This window comes from Rhinolophus hipposideros (assembly GCF_964194185.1).
Source record: "Rhinolophus hipposideros genome assembly, chromosome: 20".
Classification (NCBI taxonomy): Eukaryota; Metazoa; Chordata; class Mammalia; order Chiroptera; family Rhinolophidae; genus Rhinolophus; species Rhinolophus hipposideros.
The window spans coordinates 49,110,840-49,132,885 of record NC_138066.1 but is presented as its reverse complement, the minus strand read 5'-3'; the positions used below and the strand labels follow the sequence as shown (position 1 = coordinate 49,132,885).

General features: G+C 53.4%; 1 protein-coding gene across 5 annotated transcripts; it reads left to right on the top strand.

Annotated features, from left to right (window-relative positions):
• The first annotated feature begins 42 nt into the window (after positions 1 to 42).
• Positions 43 to 20,922, top strand: FBF1 (Fas binding factor 1). 5 transcript variants are annotated; one of them, XM_081027216.1, is made up of 28 exons: positions 43 to 140; positions 529 to 686; positions 1,184 to 1,269; positions 1,853 to 1,880; positions 2,647 to 2,688; positions 3,319 to 3,412; positions 4,064 to 4,124; positions 4,674 to 4,724; positions 6,282 to 6,423; positions 6,947 to 7,024; positions 7,522 to 7,621; positions 8,689 to 9,153; positions 10,229 to 10,327; positions 10,592 to 10,680; positions 10,841 to 10,899; positions 11,693 to 11,848; positions 11,985 to 12,085; positions 12,219 to 12,425; positions 13,147 to 13,254; positions 13,337 to 13,476; positions 13,564 to 13,682; positions 14,854 to 14,976; positions 15,062 to 15,247; positions 15,641 to 15,817; positions 15,913 to 16,050; positions 16,150 to 16,267; positions 17,377 to 17,495; positions 18,149 to 20,922. In XM_081027216.1, exons 3-28 carry the CDS (start codon positions 1,267 to 1,269, stop codon positions 18,218 to 18,220), a joined length of 3,075 nt encoding a protein of 1,024 aa, XP_080883342.1. In that variant the 5' UTR covers positions 43 to 140; positions 529 to 686; positions 1,184 to 1,266; the 3' UTR covers positions 18,221 to 20,922. The 5 variants fall into 5 exon arrangements, with proteins under 5 accessions (XP_080883342.1, XP_080883344.1, XP_080883343.1 ...); XM_081027218.1 differs by having other exon boundaries at positions 73 to 289; positions 6,282 to 6,399; XM_081027217.1 differs by having other exon boundaries at positions 73 to 289; positions 8,692 to 9,153.
• Positions 20,923 to 22,046: the final 1,124 nt, after the last annotated feature.

Genomic DNA, 22,046 nt, shown 5'->3' with positions numbered 1-22,046 from the left:
TACAACTCCCAGGATGCCTCGCGCCTCGCCTTGTCGGAGGCCGGGCGACCGAGAGATTGTCGTCCTCGAGGATCCGAAGCGGGAGGTCTGACCGAGCTGAGCTCTAGAGGAACCCGGACCAACGACTATGGCTCGGACAGGTCCCAGCTCCTGCTCTCCGGAAGGGAGTAGCTCGTAACCCAGGGAATTTCAGGGGCTAGGAAGATCGTAGGCAGCGCTCGGCGTGTGGATGGGCCGGGCGCGTGCAGGGGATGACGCTTGGAGGGGCGCGGAGTCTCAGAGCGAGGGGGTGCGTCCCGGAGGGTCCTTGCTAAGGGGAGGGCTCTTGCTAAGGGGTGGGCTCGGGATTTTCAAATAACTGGCACGGAGCTGGCTGAGTAATTGCGACGACGTGATGGTTCTTGTGGCCCTGTGGCCTTTGCATACCTCTCAGAAATTCTCGCGGTCTGGGAGGCTGGGACACGGTCGATAGGAGATGACTGGAAGTTCCTGGATGAAATATAAGACAAATCGTGTTTGCACTTTTAGGTCGTGAAAGTTGCCATTGCAGAGAAAGAGAAACAAACATTCCGAGTGGCCCCTGTGTGTAACCCCCAGATAAACTTTGCAGTCTAATAACAGGACGGGCCATCACCAGAAAATGGACATGGCCCCTTCCGACTCCTTTCTTCCGAGGCGTGCCAAAGGTCGGTACCAATAACATTGAGGAGGGGGCAGGGGAGAGTGATAATTCTGGGGAAAACAGTTCTCTGTAAACGGGGTGGGCCGGATTTAGTTAGTGTGAAGGGGAAAAATTTCCATTGTTGGTGAAAACACTGTCAAGGAATAACCCGCACTCACATCAGCTGTTTGTGCCAAATGCTGCCTAGAAAGTAGTCATGGGTGTTGCCTGGGAAGGTGTATTGGCCATAGGGCCAGGCACCACCTCCTTTCTGAGGTGGGTACCTGTCCTCTCCGGCATCCTGTTTCAGGGTACGGGATGAGGAGCAATGAACTTTATTCAGGTAATCTCCAGGCCCGGGAAAGTTCACGGTACCCAGAACACTTTGCTTCTCATGTGAATTGCTCCCTCTATGAGGAATTTTTAATTTATGGAAATAAGTTTGGACCTCTTGAGTGGGCAAAGTGAGAGAAGCCTTGACAGGCCATGGACTCAAGCATCCACTTGAATTTTCTTCATTAGGGAGCATGGGCGTGATGCGGGCAGAATTCAAATGAGTTGGACAGCGCCGTGCAGGAGCTGCAGGCAGCCCCGCGAGTCTGGAGATGGTAGGCAGAATGCATAGTAAGACCTATGGAACTGTGAATCCGTCCCCACCCCTAGCGTCTTGACTGCATGGAGTGCTGAGGGGGCTGGGGGACAAGGACCTGGATGTGGTCCCTGGAGAAGAATAATGGGACGTAGCATTGATATCAAACTTCTTATTAAGCAATGAGCAAACATTTCTTCTGCGCCTCTGAATGTCCAGCTGGAATCCTTTTTAAATCTGTCCCTGGTATTGAGGATTCGAGGACATGGAATAGAGGAAAACATTCAGTCTCATTACATCATGTCTGGGAGGGTTTGCGTGTGGCATCTGGAAATCATACAAAAAGAGACTTCTGCCCGTGGTGGGTGCACCCGCAGTAGCCTCCACTGCTAGTTAGTGAGCACTGTTTTCATGCTCTTGAGTGAGTCTATTCTCAGAAACTCTAGGAAAGTATAAAGGGCCTCTTGTCTCTAAATGCCATTGGTGTTCCTTTTTCCCCTGGTGACTTGGCAAAAGGCAAAGCAATCCATTCTGCGTTCTCGGTTTCAACACGTGTTCATTGTTTGATTTTTGTTAAAAGTGATTTGTTTTTCCCATTTTAGGCACCAAAAGTCAAGAAAGGATTGAAAGGTGAGTGGAGAGATGGAACATCATCCTTAAGCCAAAAATATTTACCCCACAATGGGTCTAAAAATAACTCAGACTTATGGGTGCCTGAATGTTCTTAGTGTGTCTTGCGGGAGCCCCCATAATTCCATAGGGAGCTCTGGTCTATCTAGGGGACTCCTTGTGCTGCCTGATTGGCCCTCAGAGTAATACAGAGCAAGGGATGGGACTTGGGAAAAAATCCTGCTCTTTGGGCTCTGTATCCAGAAGTACATGGATGGAGGTCAAGAGTGTGAAGGCTCGTAAGCGGATGTGAGAACTAATTCAGTGCTTTCACTTGGGTTTCCCCACATGCCCCATCAGAAAATGGCCAAGGAAGAGTGCCTCCAGACCACTTCTGGGGGTCTCAGGTGGAAGGGTACAAGGTGACTATTAGTATGAAAGAAGCTTGTGTGTACCTAGAAATCTTGGACACTTTTCCCGAAGAAGCACACTGGGCTTTGTTCAGAGTCTGGAACTCGGGCTTGATGGCCAGTGTGTCACATAGAACTTAGGTTCTCCTGAAAATCTTCACCATCATCCTTTGAAAAAGTTATTTTTAATTTATACGCTAAGGTCTTTCAGTAAGGCGTTGTGCCTTCTTACTAGAAAGTTAGAAAACATCTCGTGGCCAGTGAAGAGAGAGCTAAGCCTACCTCTGAGAGCTCTGAGGTTCTGGGGTGAGGTCTCAAGAGGTGAGGCTGTAAGGCCCAGTCTTCCTGAAGTCATGATGCCACCCTTTCTGTTGCAGACTTCTTTGATGATGTCCTTGATGACCTCCTGGGGGATGAGAGTAAGTGCCCCTGCCCCAAAATCACCTGATTTAGGCTTGTTCTTTTTTCTTTAATTGAGATATAATTCAAATATACTCTTTAAATATACTCTATATTTATATATGAATAGAGTATATTCAAATATGCTCTATAAAATTTACTCTTTTAAAGTGTACAATTTAGTGGCTTTTTGTACAGTCACAAAGTTGTACAATCATCAGCACAGTTCCAGAACATTTCCATCACCCCATAAAGAAACTCCATACCCATTAGCAGTCACCCCTCCATTCTTCCCTCCCCTCGACCCTAGGCAGCCACTTTTTTACTTTCTCTATGGATTTGCCTATTCTGGACATTTTATATAAAATGGAATCATATAGTATGTGGCTTCTGTATCTGGCGTCTTTCATTTACCAGAATGTTTTCAAGGTTCTTTTCTTCATTCTTCTCTATGGCTGGACAATATTACATTTTGTTTATCCATTCATTAGTTGATGGATATTTGGATGGTTCCCACATTCAGGTTTTTCAAAGGATAACGTCACCCCTTCTTTCCATAGGAAGGTGGGGGACAGCTTGGTGGGGATCTTGCATCTTTACTCCAGTTCTCTGTAACTGGACGACATCTTTTCTGGTTTCTTTTTTTCCAGCGACACTACCTGAGAAGCCTGTTAAACTAGCTTCACGGGCCAGAGATAATACAAGTGTAGCCCAGACGCTCCCTTCTGCAAGGGCTGGAGCAAAGTAAGCATGGGATTGGGTGGGTACCCATGACCCAGTCCAGTCCAAACGCTCTCTGCCTCCCACCCCCCACTTTCCACTTACTGTGTGCCCCGCTTTGGATGTTGGTGGTTTCTTCCTTGTTCCTTCAGCTCCTGGTCAGTGAAGGAGCCTGGGGGAGTGGATAGAGACCAGAACCCAAGGTCAGAAGTCCTGGCTTCTGGTGTCTACATCTGTTACTTACTGTGTGACCACGGGCAATTCCTGAACATCTCTGAGCCTCAATTGCCTCATCCTCAGAATAAGAGGATTGGCCCAGATTGGTGATTTTCAGATTATGTGTTTTCTTCTAAGTTTCCCCTGACAGTTGAGCAATAGGGAGGAGCTTTGTGAGTTATCCACCTCACCTTCATGTTAGCTAAAGCAGTTCTGTTTTTCTCTCTTACCTGTTGTTATTAACAGTTTGTTTTTAAAGAGGCTCTACTGCTTTAAGAAAAGTTAAAAATCACTGCATTAGGTGGCTCGTGACATTCCTTTTAGCAACTCTGTTCTCCCAGAAAAGAGCCTCTGCACATTCACTTGGACTCTCTAAGCCAGTCTTCTTTTCTTAGAATCACCTAGAGCCCGGGGGATGCGGGTATGTGCCAACTCCTCCCGCCTCCCACCCCGTTATAGGTCCCTCCTGGAAGATGACGCCTTCAGCACTATGGCAGGCCTGGCAGGAGCTGATGCTGAGGTGAGCCTGGCCCATCCCCTACTCCCCTACACCCTCTCTACTTATCTCTGGAAACAGTGAGATGGGTGCTGTGACCAACGGGCTACCCACAGAAAGGTTTAGAAGTCCTTGCAAAACCAGTTTGTTCTCACAGCAGAACAGTACCCAGGGGCTGCCAAGCACCCAAAGCAACATCCTTTTCCTTCCTGCTGGTGACATGACCTAGAAAGAGCTCCCAGCAGCTGCTGGAGTCCTGGATGTTGCCCCCTTCTAACTCCACAGCTGTCCAGTCACGTGGATGGGAAGGGGCCTAGTTTGAGTCCTGTGCAGGAAGTGGTATTTCCAGTTGGGAGGAAGAGAAAGCGGTAGCACTTTCTGGGTCTCCCCAGCTGGGCAGTTTTGACCTCAGACAACACCCAAGCCCCAAGTAAGAGCAGGACGCTCCCATTTATGCCCCATCAGCCGAGCTCTGCTCCTGCCCTGACAGAAGCAAGGTCACAAGGGCAAAAGCCCAGAGCTCTGAAGGGCCGCCATCCACTAACACTTGTCCCTACCCTCCTGTGAACTTAGGTTTCAGACGTCTCAGAAGCGGACCCACAGGCTTTGCTTCAAACCATGAAGGTGATGAAACAGCTTGTACAGTTCTGGGAGCCAGGGGTGGCTCGAGCCAAGACTTCACTCTCCCTCTAATTTCCTCCTTTACAGTTTGTGTTTTGAGCCCTTCCGAGTGCAGGAATGGAGCTCATGCGTGAGCTATTGCCCTCTGTCCCTGTGGGTGTGAGTTACTTTTCCTGGTTTATAGAGATTCACCCACCCACAGACACATCATGCCACAGGCCTCTGTTGAAATGGGTTCGGCTCCCACCTGATGAGTCACCTGGCCGCATCCCTCCACCCTACCACCACCTAGGGGGAAGAAAGGAGAGACTGTCCTCTAAAGCTTATTCTTAACCTTTCTCCATATTTCTCTCCACAACTTTCTGTACAGCTGTCCTCTCATCAGATCAAGCCCCAAGTTCACCTTGGCAATGGAATTTTAAGACATAAATTCTGAAGACTTTATAAGAGAATAATCTCTCTGTGTTCAGGTGGCCTGGCCGGATTCTAAAACCTCAAGTCTCCTTCCCCTTCTGTCCAGCAACACCCTCCTGCCCGACCTTGGCCCCATGACTCTCTGGGTAACCCATGCTGCCTCAGTCCCGGGCCAAGGCTAAGCCCTGTGAGGCCCTAAGGAATGGGGTCTGTTCCTTTCTTGGCTCCATTTTCAACTTCTTGAACCTCCGCTTGAAACCACTTTTTCCCGAGACAAACCAGCTGGGACCCGGGTGTGACCCTCGAGTCCTCTGAATCAGTTTTTGGTGGTGGCTTTGAGTCTCACATTCCAGAACGATGAGCTAGGCCCCCACCCCACTCTGCTTACCTTTGGATCCGTTTTCTTTCCCAACTCATCTTCTTTTCTGAACAGATTTCTCATTTTCCTTTATTTCCTCACAATTCTGCCCCTCGGGTGCCACCCTCCCACCTCAGATGAAGTCTTCATCCCTTATCAAATCATCGTTTAATGAATCTGTACGAAGGGCTTGGGGTGACCCAGAACCCTTGACCACCTTCACCTCCTGGCTTGGCTCATGCAGGTTTTTAACGTCATCATAGAATGATGATGACTTGGACATCTCATTACACTTCTGCCTCTAGCTGCACTTCCCTCCCCCTGACCCACGCAGGCTGAGGAATCCAGAATTTTCCTTGACTGGACAAACAGTGTCAAGTCCCTTCTTACTGCCCAGCAGCCGTCCCTTTGGAAGTCATAAACGCCAGGGTCGTGCTGTTTCGTTCCCTCTGCACACAGAGCTTCAACATTGGCTGAGCCTTTGTGAGAAGCTGCTGAAAACAGGTGCTGGCCCCCTTTCATTCTAGCATTGAGGAGCAGCTGCCAGGCAGTCCCAGGCCGAGACCAGTGGGCTGGTCTGAGATTGGACATGTGGAGACTTTGTGCTTTGGCTCTGCCTCTGTCTCTGTTCTTTAACCCTGTCCGGTCAGTTCCCCAACCCACGTCCCCATTTGTCTCCCATGGCTAATGGAGGCAATGTCACCACTAGGCTGCTGGGAGCATGAGGGCACTTAGCAAACACCAGCTGAGCGCCTGTGGGAATTCCTCCCTCCTTCCCGCTTTTCCAGGATCTGGACGGCATGGATGCCGATCTCTTAGGTCTGAAGAAGTCTCATCCAGCCTCTAGCCAAAGTGCTGCAAAGGGTTCTGGGAAAGAAGAGCTGCCTAGCAACCCCAAACCTGCTGGTATGTTCACAGACAGTGAGAAAGGTGAGTGGGACATTGCTCCTCAGATCTAGGAAGGCTTTGGGGATGTGGAAGATGTTTAGAAGGAAGTTTTCCTGTCCTGTGGGTTTTCTCTGCCTGGGATGGAGAGGCCAGGAGCTGACTGTGTACGTGAGTGTTTATGGTGGGGGGTAGGGGGACAAGTTGAGCTTCCTCCCTTCCTAGGACTGTTCCAGTCCCTGTAAGTCCAACATGGCAGCTCCTGGCAAAGCGGTTTGGGTTAAATTGGAGAATTTCATGGTATCCTGTGCCTCTCCCAAACGCAGCTCCCTATTTGGAGTGACTTGTGACTAGGGGACAGGAGGTAGCTTCCAGACCACATTTCCCTGCCAGAAGCCTGTGTGAGAACGGGGGTGGTGTAGAGCCATCCCTTGGCTGTGTCCATGGTCACACGCTCTCAGCACCCCCGGGAAGAAGTGCACATCCTCCCATGGCCCCAGTCATGGTGTGGCAGAAGAACCGTGGCCAGGAAAGACCTGTGACCTTGCCTTCTGTTTGCTTTCTACAGAGGATGCCCTTCCCACCAAGAAGCCATCTCCTTCTCCCGGCAGCCTTGGGCATCAGTACAGGAAGTTTTCCTTTGAAGGTACCACAGGCCCCCCAGGCACACTTCTGGGACCCTACAGTTGAGGGTGGTGTAGCCTGAGTAGCGCTTACTTTGCCTGTGGCCACGTCACTGTGTGTCAGACCAGGAACAGACAGCTGATGTCACTGACTTGCTTCCTGATTGACCCGGGCAGAGACTAATGATGTTGCATTCACCCCCAGATCTTTGGGGAACCTCTTTGCCAGGACTTGGAAGTCAGGCATCAAACTGAAGATTTTAGAAAGTTGAGGGAAAATTCCCTTCATGAATGCACGGGTATTTTCCTTCTCTCCTGGGCACGTCGGGCGGGGCCCCGCTAATGCATTTTTAGCAACTCCCCAATGCTCTTCTGAGTGGAGCTGACACCCAGCCCCTCACCCCTGCTTCCTCCAAAGCAGCTACATGTCAAACTGCGAGTTCAGCCTTTTTAAAACAGAGTTCTGCAGCCCCAACTGTTTGACTCCCCTGCCCAAGATCACAGGCTCCTTAATTCACAGACAAAGAAGATAATTGGGGTGACGAGGACTTCATCTTTGGGGCCTATCAGCCCACCGTGGGCTCCTCCGAGAGCCGGCAGTCCCGCCGGCAGTCAGTCAGGTAAGCGGGGCCTGCAGGGAGCCTGGCCTGGGAGACAGGCTGCCCACTGGGAAAACGGGCGGCCTCGCCCTATCCCACTGATAGTCTTGTTTGGGAGGCCATGCTGTGCAAGGCTCTGGGCTCTGCAGGAGCTGAAGGAAGAGGGAGGTTGCCCCATCGCACCAGTACATACCGAGTGGTAGAGACATCCCCCAGCAGGAGCCTGGGCCCGGGTTCTGCTCCCGGCCTCCCCTGAAGGAAAAGGAGAAGGTGGGCCCGACTCCTCCGGAAGCCCCTTAAAGCCGTAAACGGCTGTCAGGGGCACTCCCTGAGGTACATCCCGTCCTGGGGGTAGCAAGGCTGCTAACCTGTGGTGATTTCTCAGACCCTGCTCTCCAGGAACCCTCTTCTGGGGTCTGCCATGCAGATCCTGACAGTGGTCTGGGTCCCCTTTTCCAACAAAACACTAAGTTAGTGGATAGAATTTTCTGGATTTGGAATAATCCTCCCAGTATATATTTTAAACTTTACAGTTTGAAATTATTTCAAACTGACAGAGAAGTTGTAAGGACTGTTTGAAGACACTCCCTCCTACCCTTCGCCTAGTTTCAGCAGGTGTTAACATTATGCCATGCTGGCTTTATCAGCCTCTCTTTCTTTAAATGACCCTACGTACGCATCGACATTTTTTACCAATCCCAGTATATTTAAACCTTGGAATCTGCTGCCACTGGACAATAAAACATACAGGCAACAACCAAATATATGAACAGATAGCAAAATGCCTCTTGATCCCGCTGGTTTTTCTCTAGACATGTGTGCCCATGGTCATCATTTGGTCCCATTCACTGTGGGTGACCTTGTCCCTGGTTCGTGTGATGGAATTCAAGATGTCTGTGTCTCACGGTGTTTCACAAACACGCTCAGCTGCCCCTGCTCTGCCACCTGAACTGGTGCAGGCGCCATGTTCGCGGGACTTCTTCTGTGGGCCTTGCAGTCAGTCCCCAGCAGTGGAGAGAAAGGCTGGTCGGGGCCTCTTGGGATGGGCTGCTTGCCTTGCCTTAGACTCCCTCCTCTCTGTCTTGAAGTAGGTTCTTAGCAGAAGGTGGCACCGACCTCAAGGGAGAACCGGGCTCCAAGCCGAGCACCCCAGCGGTGTCCAGCCCCACCCAGCCCAGGAAAGGAGGAGCTGACTGGTTGGGCCTCAAGGACGACGACTTGGACCTGCTGCCTCCCTCTCCCACCAGAGAGCCTCGGAGGGGAGGGTCCGCTCTCTCCACACCCTCTGCACCCCATCCTGCGAGCCAGCACTCTGCCCCAGCTGGGCTGCCCTCCTCCTCCTGGGGGGCAAAGCCAGCACCCCAGGGTGCAGACTCCCCTGCCAAAGCCAGCCAGCCTTCCCAGCCCGGAGCATCTGAGGAGGACAAGCAGGAGGATTGGCTGAGCCGTACCTTGTCTCAGAAGAAGTTCCAAGGTCGGAGCAGAGAGGAGCACACTGCAAGTTCTACGGGCCAGAACTTGGTGGGGGCAGTGGGCCGACCCCCTTCCAGCAGGTACGGGCTTGGGTTGCCGTCTCTAGTGGAGGGAGGACCGGGCAGGAGTGGAGGGAGCTCTGGCAGAGCATCACCTCGTACCTGTGCTCACCCCTGGGCACTGCGGAGACAGCATCTGGCTCTCACCTTTGCCCAGGAGCAGGCATGAAGGTGTTGGGGGGAGGGGCTGTTGACACTCACACCCCAACTGCTGTGGGGACAGGTGCTGACTTCTTCAGGCAGGAGACAGAGGATGCCCCCATGTGGCAAACATGCAGCCATCGCTGAGCAGGGGCTCTGCCCACAGTGCCCTTGGGCTGGAGAAAAAGCCAGGGTCCGAATTATCAGTGTATCTTCCAGCCTGAGCTGAAGTAAATAATGCATGTGTAGGTGGAGATCTGTCTGTGCTTTTGTGGGGTATTAAAGAAGACATAGTGGCCAGGAGGTGACTCCTGGGACAAGTGACAGAATGGCGATCCTGTGGAGCAGGACAGTGATTGACCCCTCAGGGAAGGAAGGCAAAAGGGGCTGGGCAAGGCCAGGACCGTCCAGAGGAAGTGTCCAGGTACTATGCAGCCAGAGCGAAGGGGAGATAAAGTGACAGGCTGGGGACATCACCCAGCCCTGGGGTTGGTGTGAGTGAGGAGGTGGCTTTGATCTGGACCTGAAACCAAAGGCCAGCTTCCTCACTGACCCCCGGAGCCGAGAAGAGAGAGGGGACAACAAACAGGACAAGAGAGGAGCCTAAAGGGCAGCTGGACCTGGCAGGAAAGTGAGCAGAGCCTCAGACTGAAGGCCTTGAACTTGAACTTAACTCTGGTCCCTATAACATGTCCATTGTCCTTCCTTGGACTGCTGTCAGATGGTCAGTGCCCATTCACTGTGCTATGGTGGGCCTTGGGGTGGGGAGGGGGTTCTGGAAGGCCAGGGGCTCAGACGTGGGAGGAGAATTCCCAAGACAGGATCATGGGAACAGGACAGCCCAGGGGAGGCAGGAAGAGGAACTGCCACCTAGCTTCCTACAGGGGCCTCGTCTTGTCTTCGTCCATCCTAACCTGGACCTCTGCCCCCTTCACTTTAACATTTACTTCCTCAGCCTACCTGTTGCCAGCCTTCAAGGGCTCGAACAAGCAGCTGCTGGAGGGACCTTAGGAACAGCAGCACAAAAGCCACCTGCCAGGCCTGCCACCTCAGGGTATGTCCACAGGCGGGGCTGAGTGTGATGAGAAACGGGCTGGGGGCCGGCTTAGGCCTCCTTCCTTAGAGATGTGCATTGGTATGTGCTATGCCATACCTTGTATCAGGCCCACTGATTACCGAGCTTCTTGAAGCCAGATCCCTGTCTTCTTTACCCACCCACCCAAGACTTCACTTTAGTAAACTGCCAGCCACCAGAGGCTTTCTGGTTCATCATTTGAACCTTTACTTCCCATGCCATGCCCTATCCCTGTGTCCTCAGGTCCCCTGTGATTTCGAATCAAGCCACCTCGACCCTCCATGCAGGTGACCCAAAGAAAGACACAGCCCCTGGAGTCTTCTCTGGCACTGGTTTGTTTTCTGCTTTATCTGGGGGTTAACTCTGGGTAAGAAAGAGGCACTTTGAGCTTCCTTTGCGTTCTCCCCAAAAATGCGTGAAGCTGGAACACACACGAGACTGGGGCCTCGGTGGGCATCCCTCCTACTTAATTCTCTGCTGTTGCTTTTTCAGAGCCTGTGATGTGTTTCCCGACCTCCCAGAAACCCACAGGGCTTCCTGTGCCTGTCCAGGTAGGGAGGGCGGACAACCAGGTATAGGTCTCAGGCCCACGAAACAGTTCTCCCATGCTCTGAGGCAACAGCAGCAGTTTGACCTGACAGACTGCCGGGAACAATGTGTTGTGATACCACAGCTCTCTCCACCAGCACTTTCCTCACCTTTTAGCCTTTCCACTCTCAGGAAGAACCGGGTGTTAATTTGCTAGCACAATAGGGAATTAGAAGTGGCACCTGGGCAGGGGCGGCCGGGAATGCCCCAGTCAGAAAGCAGGACTGCAGGTATCCTGTTGTTCCGTCTGGAAAGCCTCCTCCAGCCTTGCACCTCCACCTGTTTCCCAGGTGTGTTTCCCCTGGGCCTGAGGAGGCCTAGACTCACAGAAGCATATTCCCGGTAACCCAGAAGCACCTTTGGAGATGGCAGGTGGTGGGCAGCCTACAGGAAGCAGAATAGCTATCAGGGACTTCAGGCCTGACTGAAGGGCCAGTGTCACAAGCTTTCATTGTAGCTGAGACCGCTGGGACTCAGCTCTCTGTCTAGGAATCTGGAACCCCTGCTGGGGAAGATGGTTGTTGTTGTGAGGGAGGAAGGGACTCCTTCTAACCACACCTGACAAGCGAGATGCAGTGACCGCATGACTCTCCAAGGCCTCATCCTTGGCCTCTTGGTGTCACGTCCTTGCTCCATCTAAGCCCCAGATCAGGTGCAAGGCCGAGGAGGTCCAGCGAGCAGAGGGCCAGAGGTAGCTGAGCTCAGCTGCAGCCCTGTCCCCTACCCAATCTGGACCATCTCCCCCTCCCCTCACAGTCCCTGCTCCCAGAGTCCCTGGCGCAGAGCCGACTCCCGGGCACAGAATACCAGAAGCAGCTGCTGGCTCCTCAGATGCAGCTTCAAAGTGGCACTGCCGAGCTCCAGGCTGAGCTTCTGCAGAGTCAGGCCCGGCTGGCAGACTTGGAGGCCCAGGTGAGGGGCAGCGGGGCAGCTGACTGGGGGCAGGTTGCAGTGGGAAGGTGTCACTGTGAGGACTGGAAGGCTTCCCCAAGGGGCCCAAAGGACCCGCTTCCCCACCCTCCATGCTGTCCCTCTTGCCATCTCCCAGGTGCGGAAGCTGGAGCTGGAGCGGACCCAGCACAAGCTGCTGCTGGAAAGTTTGCAGCAGCGCCACCAGGCCGACCTGGAGCTCATTGAGAATGCTCACAGGTACCCCCTCCTCTGTCGGTTTGCCCCTGGGCTCCCTGAGACTCGTGGCCTACGCCAGCTGATGTGTGCAGACAGGCCTTGCAGGTGGCCACCCTTGCCTTCTGAGCCCCACAGCTGGGTGTTCTGTTGGCAGGAGCCGCATCAAGGTGCTAGAAACATCGTACCAGCAACGGGAAGAGCGGTTGCGGAGAGAGAACGAGGAGCTGTCCAGCCAGTACTTGTCACACTGCCAGGAAGCCGAGCAGGCCCGGGCCGAGCTCACAGCCGAGCACCAGCGGCGCTTGGCGGCCGCCGCGCAGGAGAAGGACCAGGAGATGGAGCGGCTCCAGGAGCTGCAGCGGTAAGGGTGCAGCCCAGGGGCAGGCGGGCAGGGGAGCTGGCATCAGGGGTGTCCAGAGCAGCCGGACTGCCCTGAGATCCCAAGCCCTGACTCAGCAGCCTTTGAACCAAGACTTAACCCCTTCGCTTCCTGTTGAGGACCCAGGCCCGAGCACACGGACCCACTGCCCCCTGAGTGTGGGGGAGGGGGAGCTCCTGCTCCTACAGAAGCAGAGGGAGTACCTACAGGGCCCGAGGGGTCACTGGCTGTTTGGGCAGGGCCGGGCAGCCCCAAGCAACTGCAGGCTAACCCAGCACAGGTGAAAGCATTCACCTGCTGGACCTCCAGTCTAGTGACCAGATCAACCCTGGAAGCGATTTGCACTGTGTGCCTGGGTTGTTGGTCTGGTTGCCTTTCTGTGTTACAGCAAAACTAAAAAAAGGTCCATAAGGAAGTTGGCCCATGAGGGCAGAGTGGGCCTTTTAACATTACTGATTCCAGACTCGGAAGGTCGTCAGCCCGCCTATCTTTTCCTCTGGGGAAAGTGCCCTTTGCTGAATAACGGAAGGAATCTCCCCCTTAGAGACTGGGTGGCATTAAGGCACCAAGACAGATAAGGCCGAGGAGCCAGAGAAACTGAGGCAGTGCCTGAGGGAGGGGAGGCCCTGGGAGCACTGGTCGCCGGAGGCCCGCCCCCTCCTCGAGAAGCTGCCCACCGTCTGCCCCCTCCACCATCCCTCAGGGCGTCCATCTTGGAGATGCGCAAGGACCACGAGGAGCAGCTGCAACGGCTAAAGCTGCTGAAGGACCGGGAAATTGATGCAGTCACCAGCGCTACGTCCCACACGCGGTACGTTGGAGGTCCCAGCCCTGTCTACCTCGAGGGGATCGTGCTGCTGTCCCCAGGCCGGGGTGACCCAATCCTCCCTCAGGTCCCTGAATGGCGTCATCGAGCAGATGGAGAAGTTCTCCAGCAGCCTGAATGAGCTGTCGTCCCGCGTGGAGGCCTCACACCTCACCACCGCCCAGGAGCGGGAGCTGGGGATCCGGCAGCAGGACAAGCAGCTCCGAGGTACCGTGTGGGCTGCGTGTGCCTTCTCCCTCCCACCTCAGGGGGGGACGCTGGGCAGGCAGTGAGCGCCCTGTGGACTGCCCCCAGCACTACAGGAGAGGTTGGGCCGGCAGCAGCGGGACACGGAGGAGGAGCGGAGCCGACTCCAGGAGTGCATCGGGAAGATGGAGGCCCGCCTGAACGAACAGAGCCGGCTGCTGGAGCAGGTGGGGCCTGTCTCCCCCAGAGCACCCCAGGGAAGGTCAGCAGTACTCCGACCTTGCCTCCTGGGCCTCAGGACTTCCCTCTGAAGAGTTTCCTGCCCCTTTCTGCCTCTGCTGCCACCTTCCCTACCTCCAGAAGTGCTCTTGCCCTCCGCAGCTGAGCTCCTCTCTGCCCGTCAGCTGCACATCCCACTTTCCTCCCTGTAACTTAAATCTACCACGGGGAGGAATGCTCTCGCCTCCTAATCTGTAACAGGTACATTTTGAACTCCTGACATGACTTTCATATGTAAGAGTATGTAAGCTTAGTTCTTTAAAAAATGATACCTGTTTTCCTTTTGTACTAGCTTATAACATGATACATCTCACTGAAAAAAAAATATTTTTTAAAATTTATTGGGGTGACAGTTGTTAGTGAAATTACATAGATTTCAGGTGTACAATTCTGTATTACATCATCTATAAATCCCATTGTGTGTTCACCACCCAGAGTCAGTTCTCCTTCCATCACCATATATATGGTCGCCCTTATCTTCATCTCCCACCCCCCCCCAACCCCGTTACCCTCTGGTAACCACTAAACTATTGTCTGTGTCTATGAGTTTTTGTTTCTCATTTGTTTGTCTCGTTCTCTGAAAAAAGATTTTAAAACAGGGAACAATAAAGAAGAAAATTAAAACTACCCATTAGTCAGAGCTAGCCACTGGTGGCATCATATATACCCTGTGGGCAACACATTAACATATGGAAACATAGCTGTTTCCTTATCGTGAACCATATTTATTCAGTCTTCATTTGGTAACTTTACTAAGCCCCCCACCTTGGGCTAGGCACAGGTAAGCTGCTAACCTCATGCTGTGTGTGCCCCTCGTCCCCTTGGCATACTCAGCGTCAGGCCCACCCTGTTGCTTTGCCTGCTGGGTTGATGGGAGACAGGCAGGCTGAGTGCTGTAGTTTGGTGATCTGGGAGCAACAATACTGCTGCCTCCAGAGCAGCTACCCCTGGGGCAGGTAATCCCAGCTGCAGAGTCCTCAGGGAGGGCCCTCATTTTGCACCTCTCTGGAAGGGAGGTGTTTGTGGCATAGTGCTGGAGACCTGGGTGGCTATGCGCAGCTGGGCAGGAAGCAGTGAGGCCTGACTGGGGGCAGGCTCTCAGCCGTGACCTGGCCGCAGGAACGCTGGCGGGTGAGCGCTGAGCAGTCCAAGGCAGAGTCCACACAGCGTGCGCTGGAGGAGCAGAGGAAGATCATGGCCCAGCAGATGGCCATGGAGCGAGAGGAGCTGGAGAAGGCCAAGGTGAGCCCGGCCACACCGTGTTCCGGTGCTGTCCCTGCCATCATGCCCAGGATGCTCACCCCTGGCCCTCGTGCCCTTGTCCCAGAGTGCCTTGCTGGAGGAGCAGAAGTCCGTCATGCTCAAGTGTGGGGAGGAGCAGCGACGCCTGGCGGCCGAATGGGCGGAGTTCTCGGCGCAGCAGAAGCTGAGTAAGGAGCGGGCAGAGCGAGAAGCGGAGCGGGCACTGCAGGTGGACACGCAGCGGGAGAGCATCCTCATCAGCCTGGCCAAGGTGGGGCTCCGGAGCCCCCCGCCCTGCCCCTTTCCTTCCTGTCCTCACTGTCGTCTCCTCCGTCGGGGTGGGTCAGCTTAGCCGAGGGCACAGCAACGGTGTGCCAGAATTAAAATAATAATCATATGGTAATAACTTCTTTCTACTGTCTGAGGTGCTTCATGCACATTGGCTCGTTCGAGCCTCATCACATCCCCATGATTTAGAAACTCTAGAGATGAGGAAACGGGGGTTCAGAGGACTTGAGCCCCGGCGGTGACGGCCTTTCTGCCGGTCCTGGGAACCCCTTGCCTCGCCACCTCCTGGGGTCAGGGTCGGGTGGAACTCGAACCCGGAACAGAGCCCAGTTTAACTCCCAAGAGGAGATCGCAGCGCAGGCTTTGCTGTCTCCAGGAGCAGGCGGAGCTCAAGATCCGGACAAGCGAGCTTCGGGCCAAGGAGGACCAGCTGGCGGCTGAGAGGGAGGCTCTGGAGCGGGAGCGGCAGGAGCTGCGGCTGGAGAAGGAGAGGATCAACGCCGCCGCCCTGCGCGTCAGACTCCGGGCGGAAGAGGTGGACAGGCTAAGCCAGGTGCCAGCCAGCGAGTGCAGCGCAGGGGGCGTGGCCGGCAACGCGCAGTGCCCTGACCCCAGCCAGCCCTGCTGACCCAGGTGGCCTCCCCGCAGGTGGCCTCGGAGAAGTACGAGGAGGGTGAGCGGGCATTACGTGAGGCCCGGCAGGTGCAGTCAGAGCAGCAGGCCCGGCTACAGCTGGTGCAGGAGCAGCACGAGCGGCTGAGGCAGCAGGAGCGGCACCTGCACCAAGTAAGGCCCCTCCCGGCTCCGGCTCCCCCTACTGATTGCACCCCGCCCCCAGTCTCCTACCCTCACAGCCATGTCCCTTTCTCGGGGGACGGGGTACAGGAGCACCTGAGTATGGCCCAGCAGAGGCTGCAGCTGGATCGTGTCCGGCAGGACCTGCCCATCGGCCCCATGGGGCTGCTCACCAGGGCGCCGGGCCTGGCGGCCAGTGGCATGAGTGGTAAGTGGCTCCAGAGGAGGGTACTTTGGCCACCGGGTAGGGCCGTCCCAGGAGCATCCTGCCTACGCCTCCCTCCTCTCTGGTTAGGAGGTCAACTGGGTTTGAAAATCATCTTGTTACTACTTGTTTATACAAGGAATACTTGTTAATTAAAGGAAAACAAATTTGAAAATAGATGGAGGAAAACTGTGTTTTAAAATGGCACTCTCAACCCCACTCTCTAATGGAGAGCCACTCTTAACATTTTGGTGCATAGCATTCTACACTGTTGTATGTTTTTAAAAACAAAATTGAGGGCCAGGCAGGTGGCTCAGGTGGTTGGAGCAGGTGCCAGGGAGTTCAATGCTCATAACTCGGAAGTTGCCGGTCCCATTCCCACATGGGCCAGTGAGCTGCGCCCTCTACAGCTAAGGTTGTGAACAATGGCTGTCCCTGGAGCTGGGCTGCTGTGTGCTGCCAGGAGTGGCCGCCAGCGGCCAGCCAGAGCTGCTGTGAGCGGCTGACCAACGACTGGCAACCAACTGCCTCAGTTGGAGGGAACGCAAGGCTCATAGTACCAACATGGGCCAGGGAGCTGTGTCCTACACAACTAGACTGAGAAACAATGGCTTGAACCGGAGTAGGGGGGAGGCAGAAAAAGTGGGGGGAAGGTCATATCATATGTTGCTTTGTACCTTGATTTTTTTTTTGTTTGGAAATATATACATGGAACATGTTTTCATATCAGTAATTAAATATTTAACCATAATTTCTAATCAGCATAATTGCTGATTAGAACCCATTATGAGGCTGTTTCATATTTTTCGTGATTTTCTACTGAGTGAGTTTTTTCATCACTAAGATAAACAGCACCTCAGTAAAAATCTGTGTATATACCTCTAGGCACCATTGCTCAATTTCCCTTGAATAAATTCCTAGAATTGGACTTGCCAGATAAGGTTCCATGAGCATTTTCAAAGGCTTTTGAGAGCTGGTGGATGTGCCCATAAGGTTGATCCTGTTTGCACCCATCCACGGTGGTGAGAAGGCCCCGGGGAGACAGGCTGTAGCCGTCTGTCTTGTTCTCTCACCAACGCTTCGGTCCCTGACTTCCTCCTTGGCCATTTCAGCCATTGTGACTCCTGCTTCTGCCAATGCAGCCAATCCTGGATGCAGCCAGATGCCAGTCAGCCTGAGTCCCTCTTACCTCCACGCCAAGCTGGTGCTGCTGAAACACATGGCTGAGAAGGTACGCATCCCTGAGCAGAGGCAGCCCCAGCCCAGGCCGCTGCTCCCCCTGGACCTAGGCGTCCTCGTGGTCATATTGGTGACAAGCAGCTCAGGGCAGAGGCAGAGAGGAGCACATCCTGGCCCCGAGGAGGGCTGAGCCCCCCACCCCTACCCCTGGAGGCCAGATTCTGTGCAGAGCAATTTGCATATATGTATATATATATATCATCTTAGTTGAAACTCACAATAACTCTGTGATAATAATAATGATAGCAGTTGTCACTTATGGAGCATTTCCAGTGTGTCAGGCTCTATGCAGAAAACTTTATGTGCATTATAAGCCTTTCCCCTCCCCTAGCCTTACAAGGCAGATACTGTTATCTCCAGTTTACAACAGGCTTAGAGAGATGAAGTCCCATGCTAACAAGTGGCCTTGCCAGGACTGAGACCTCGTCTCTCACTCCAGTGCGTGTGCGCTTTCCATTCCCCCTGCTGCTTCCCAGAGCCAGGCAGAGCCAGGGAGTAAGTGGAGAAGGGCTCCAAGTGAGGGCTGGCTCGGCTACCACCCAGGGGTCCACCCGGCCCTCAGTCCCATGAGCCTGTGTCCCTGTTCACAAAAGCAGGTACAGGAGAGACCCCAAGGATGACTCCTTACCCAGCCCTGCCTTTTAGGACCGAGACTTCTTGGAGGATGAACAGTTCTTCCTGGAGACCCTGAAGAAAACCTCCTACAACCTGACATAGCCTAAAGGGCCCTCAGCAGAAGCCTCAGACTCTGGCTCTCTGTCCCACCGCCCCGCTGGCTGCCAGCTCTGGGAAGGGGTTACCCAGGGAAGGCTCTGCGATGCCCAGGGCCTGATCACAACTCTTCCTGTGGACAGGGTACAAGCGCATTCTTTCTGAGCGCGCCTGCCCATGGCTGAGGCAGGCAGGTGCCCCTGTGCCTCTGGAACTCGAGGTACAATGGCCTCTGGGGAGGCACAATGCCAAGGGCATCTCAGCCCCAAGACACTGTCAGCCACAGCTTTGCTTCTCCCACCCCGCAGAAGTCCAGCTCAGACCCGAGCGTCTGCCTGGGCTCTGAGGACCCCTTCCCTCATTGGCCGGCAGATGATTTGGGGATCTTTTCTCCTGGGCCTCTTCTGACGTAGGGGGTCTTCGCGAGGGATCCCACAAGCAGCCCCCTGCCCTCCAGCCTGAGAGCCTGCAGAGATAACATGGTGTCTCCACCTTAGTGGGGACATGGAATCGGGCCACAGCTTTTGAAGGGCCTTCTAGCCTCCTGGCCAAGGGGGTGGAAGGGGCAGGAGCAGGGAGGGTGCCGTGCCAGCCCGTCTTTACCTCACAATCTGACGTGGTCTTGGGATCCAGCCAGCCCTTCATGCTCTCAGGTGGGCTCGCACAAAGTCCCCGCCTCGTTCCCAGCTGCCTGAGTGACTAACTTGGCAAGGACACTGGCCTCGCTGGCTTCTTCTAATAGGCTCCCCAGAGGCTGTCTGTGCTGTTCACCTGCCACAAAGCCACAGCTGGGTGGGAATGAAGCCACAGAGCACAGGGGAACCATGAGGGACCACAGCCAGGCTGCCCCCACCCCAGGTGGGCACTTTCCACATGTGGGTATTGGGCTAAGGCTGGCTAGAGAGGTGCCAGGGGAGCAGTGGGAGGGTTGCAGACCTACGACAGATGGACTCAGCTAATAAAATCGCAATTCTAAAGCAGCTTCTCTGTGAGCTGTTCTATCACCTTCCATGAGAGGAAATGTCTGCGCAAGCAGGAAGGCAGAGGGCGGTGCTGTGGGTGCTGAGCAGGCCCAGTTTGTATCTCTGTCTCAGAATAGCTTTCAGAGGGGTTGTACTTATTTACCAACAGTTTACAGCCTTTTTCTTGGGCCCGTTAAATTGCTGTGTTCTTAATGACTGGATTCTCATAGTTTGCCATGGCTCATCCGTTTGTACTTATTTCTTAGAAATGTTTGCTCCGTAGTACTGTTATTTGCTGTAAAACTAGCCGGGGCTGGGACTCTCCAGCCTACAAGCTCCATGCCTGGTGGCTGGACCACAGCCAGGGGAGGGGGACGGTTATTACCCCTACTTCACAAGTGAAGGGACTGAGTCTCAGGGAGATTAAGTAATCTGCCCAAAGTGACACAGCAAGTAGCAGAGCCTGGGTTTGAGTTCTACTTGGGCCGATTCTAAAACGCCAGGCTGTCAGCCACATCACTTCTGCTGCCTTCTAGAAGAGCATGTTTCACACAGTGCTTTTGTGAAGAAGGTTGAGCTTCTGCCTGGGTCGGTGCCTCACTGAGGAAGAAAGCACTGGGTGTCCCATTAGAAGCCTTGTTGAAGCTTGGAATTCAGTCCTCTCGACACATTTGTGCAAAGAGCTGGAGGATTGCAAGGGTGGGCACAGACCAGGAGCAGCTGGCATTTAAACAGCCACCTGACAGATAACATGGGTGATCTCAGGCACACACTGGGGATGGGGTCAGGGGAGGTCGTGCAGGGAGACCCACAGGGGACAGCTTGGCTTTCAAGACAGACAGGGATGAGTTCTAGGTAGCAGGTCATATGGCTTTGCGTATCTTGTTGAAGAGTCCTGGGTATTCATTGAAGGGTTTTAAACAGAGTGGGACCATATTTGCATTTTAGAAAACCCATCGTGGCTGAGTAGAGAACTGGAAAGGGCAAGAGTGGGGACAGGGAAGCTGTTAGAAGGCTGCTTGGCAGTGCAGGGGACACGAAGGACAGCACTGTACCAGGAATGGCAGTGAGATCACAGAAAAGTGGCCCCCACAGAACCTGATGCTTGACAGAAAGGGTCAGGATGGAAGGAGGGAAAGAAGACATGTCAAAGAGGACCTCCAAGTTTCTGGCTCGGGCAACTGGGTGGTGTCACTCAGCTGACACCAGTGCCCAGGAATCAGCCAAGTGGAGATGTTCCACAGACACTAAGTTACAATGACACATGACTCAGTGACTATAACTAACTGCTCTGTATCACTCTCCCTGGTGAGAAGAAATAAAATGGAGTCACTGTAGTCAAGCTGCTAAATTACTAAAATCAAGTAGGTGAGGCATGAGGAAATGATTCTACTCTTACTTTAATTAGCCAAGGAACTTAAATTTTTGAACTTAACAGTTATGCATAGAAACACACACACACACACACACACACACACTCACACTATAGATAACCCTCTAATTACCCCTGAAGGACTTAGGAAACAATGTTCATGGATCCAGACTGCCTGGCATCCATTATCCAGACCACTGGACACCTGGAAGATCATCGTTTTGGACCAATCCAGAAGCTAAGAAGGCAGGACTGATTCTTCTCAAGAATGTACTCTTTACTTTTCTTCTTTGGAACACTCTGGATATTGCCTAATCATTTTTCAGGTTTGCAAACCCTAAGACCCTTGAATAAATCTTTATGATTTATTTCTAGCCAAAGCCTCCTAATTAATCCATGCTTCGTGTACACTGGCATTAAGGTGTGGCAGGTATTATCCTCTCACATCAGCTTTCATCAACTTTCCTGGTAGAGGACTGCACAGAGGGATGAGTGCACACAGGGATGAGTGTTGTGTATCTGTTAAATTCCAAGTGAGCCCCACTTTTTAAAATAAATTTTATTGGGGAACAGTGTGTTTCTCCTGGGCCCATCAGCTCCAAGTAGTTGTCCTTCAATCTAGGTGTGGAGGCCGCAGGTCAGCTCTAAGTCCAGCCGCCGTTTTGAATCTTTAGTTGCATTAGTTGCAGAGGGCGCAGCCCACCATCCAATATGGGAATTGAACCAACAACTTTGTTGTTGAGAGCCCACGCTCTAACCAATGAGTCATTCAGCCACCCCTCCAGAAGCTCAGCAACAGCTCTTTGCCTTCAGTTTAGTTGTGGAGGGCACAGCTCACTGGCTCATGTGGGCATTGAACTGGCAACCCTGTTGTTCAGAGCTAGCATTCTAACCAACTGAGCCATCCGGTAGCCCCGTGAGCTCCACTCTTAGAGGGTTGTAGAACACAGAGAACAAGAATGATTCTTGGGGCGCCTGGTCTCTCAGGTGGGTGGAGCTCCGTGCTCCTAACTCCAAAGGCTGCCGGTTAGATTCCCACATCGGCCAGTGGGCTCTCAACCACAAGGTTGCTGGTTCAATTCCTTGAGTCCGGCAAGGGATGGTGGGCTCTGCCCCCTGCAACTAAGATTGAACATGGCACCTTGAGCTGAGCTGCCGCTGAGCTCCCGGATGGCTCCGTTGGTTGGAGTGCGTCCGCTCAACCACAGGTTGCCGGTTCGACTCCTGCAAGGGATGGTGGGCTGTGCCCCCTGCACCTAGCAACGGCAACTGGACCTGGAGCTGAGCTGCGCCCTCCACAATTAAGTCTGAAAGGACAACAACTTGAAGCTGAATGGCACCCTCCACAACTAGGATTGAAAGGACAACAACTTGACTTGGAAAAAAGTCCTGGAAGTACACACTGTTCCCCTTCCCCAGTAAAATCTAAACAAACAAATAAAATATATATATTAAAAAAGAAGAACGATTCTCAAAGGTAAGGACTAATGGAGAAATA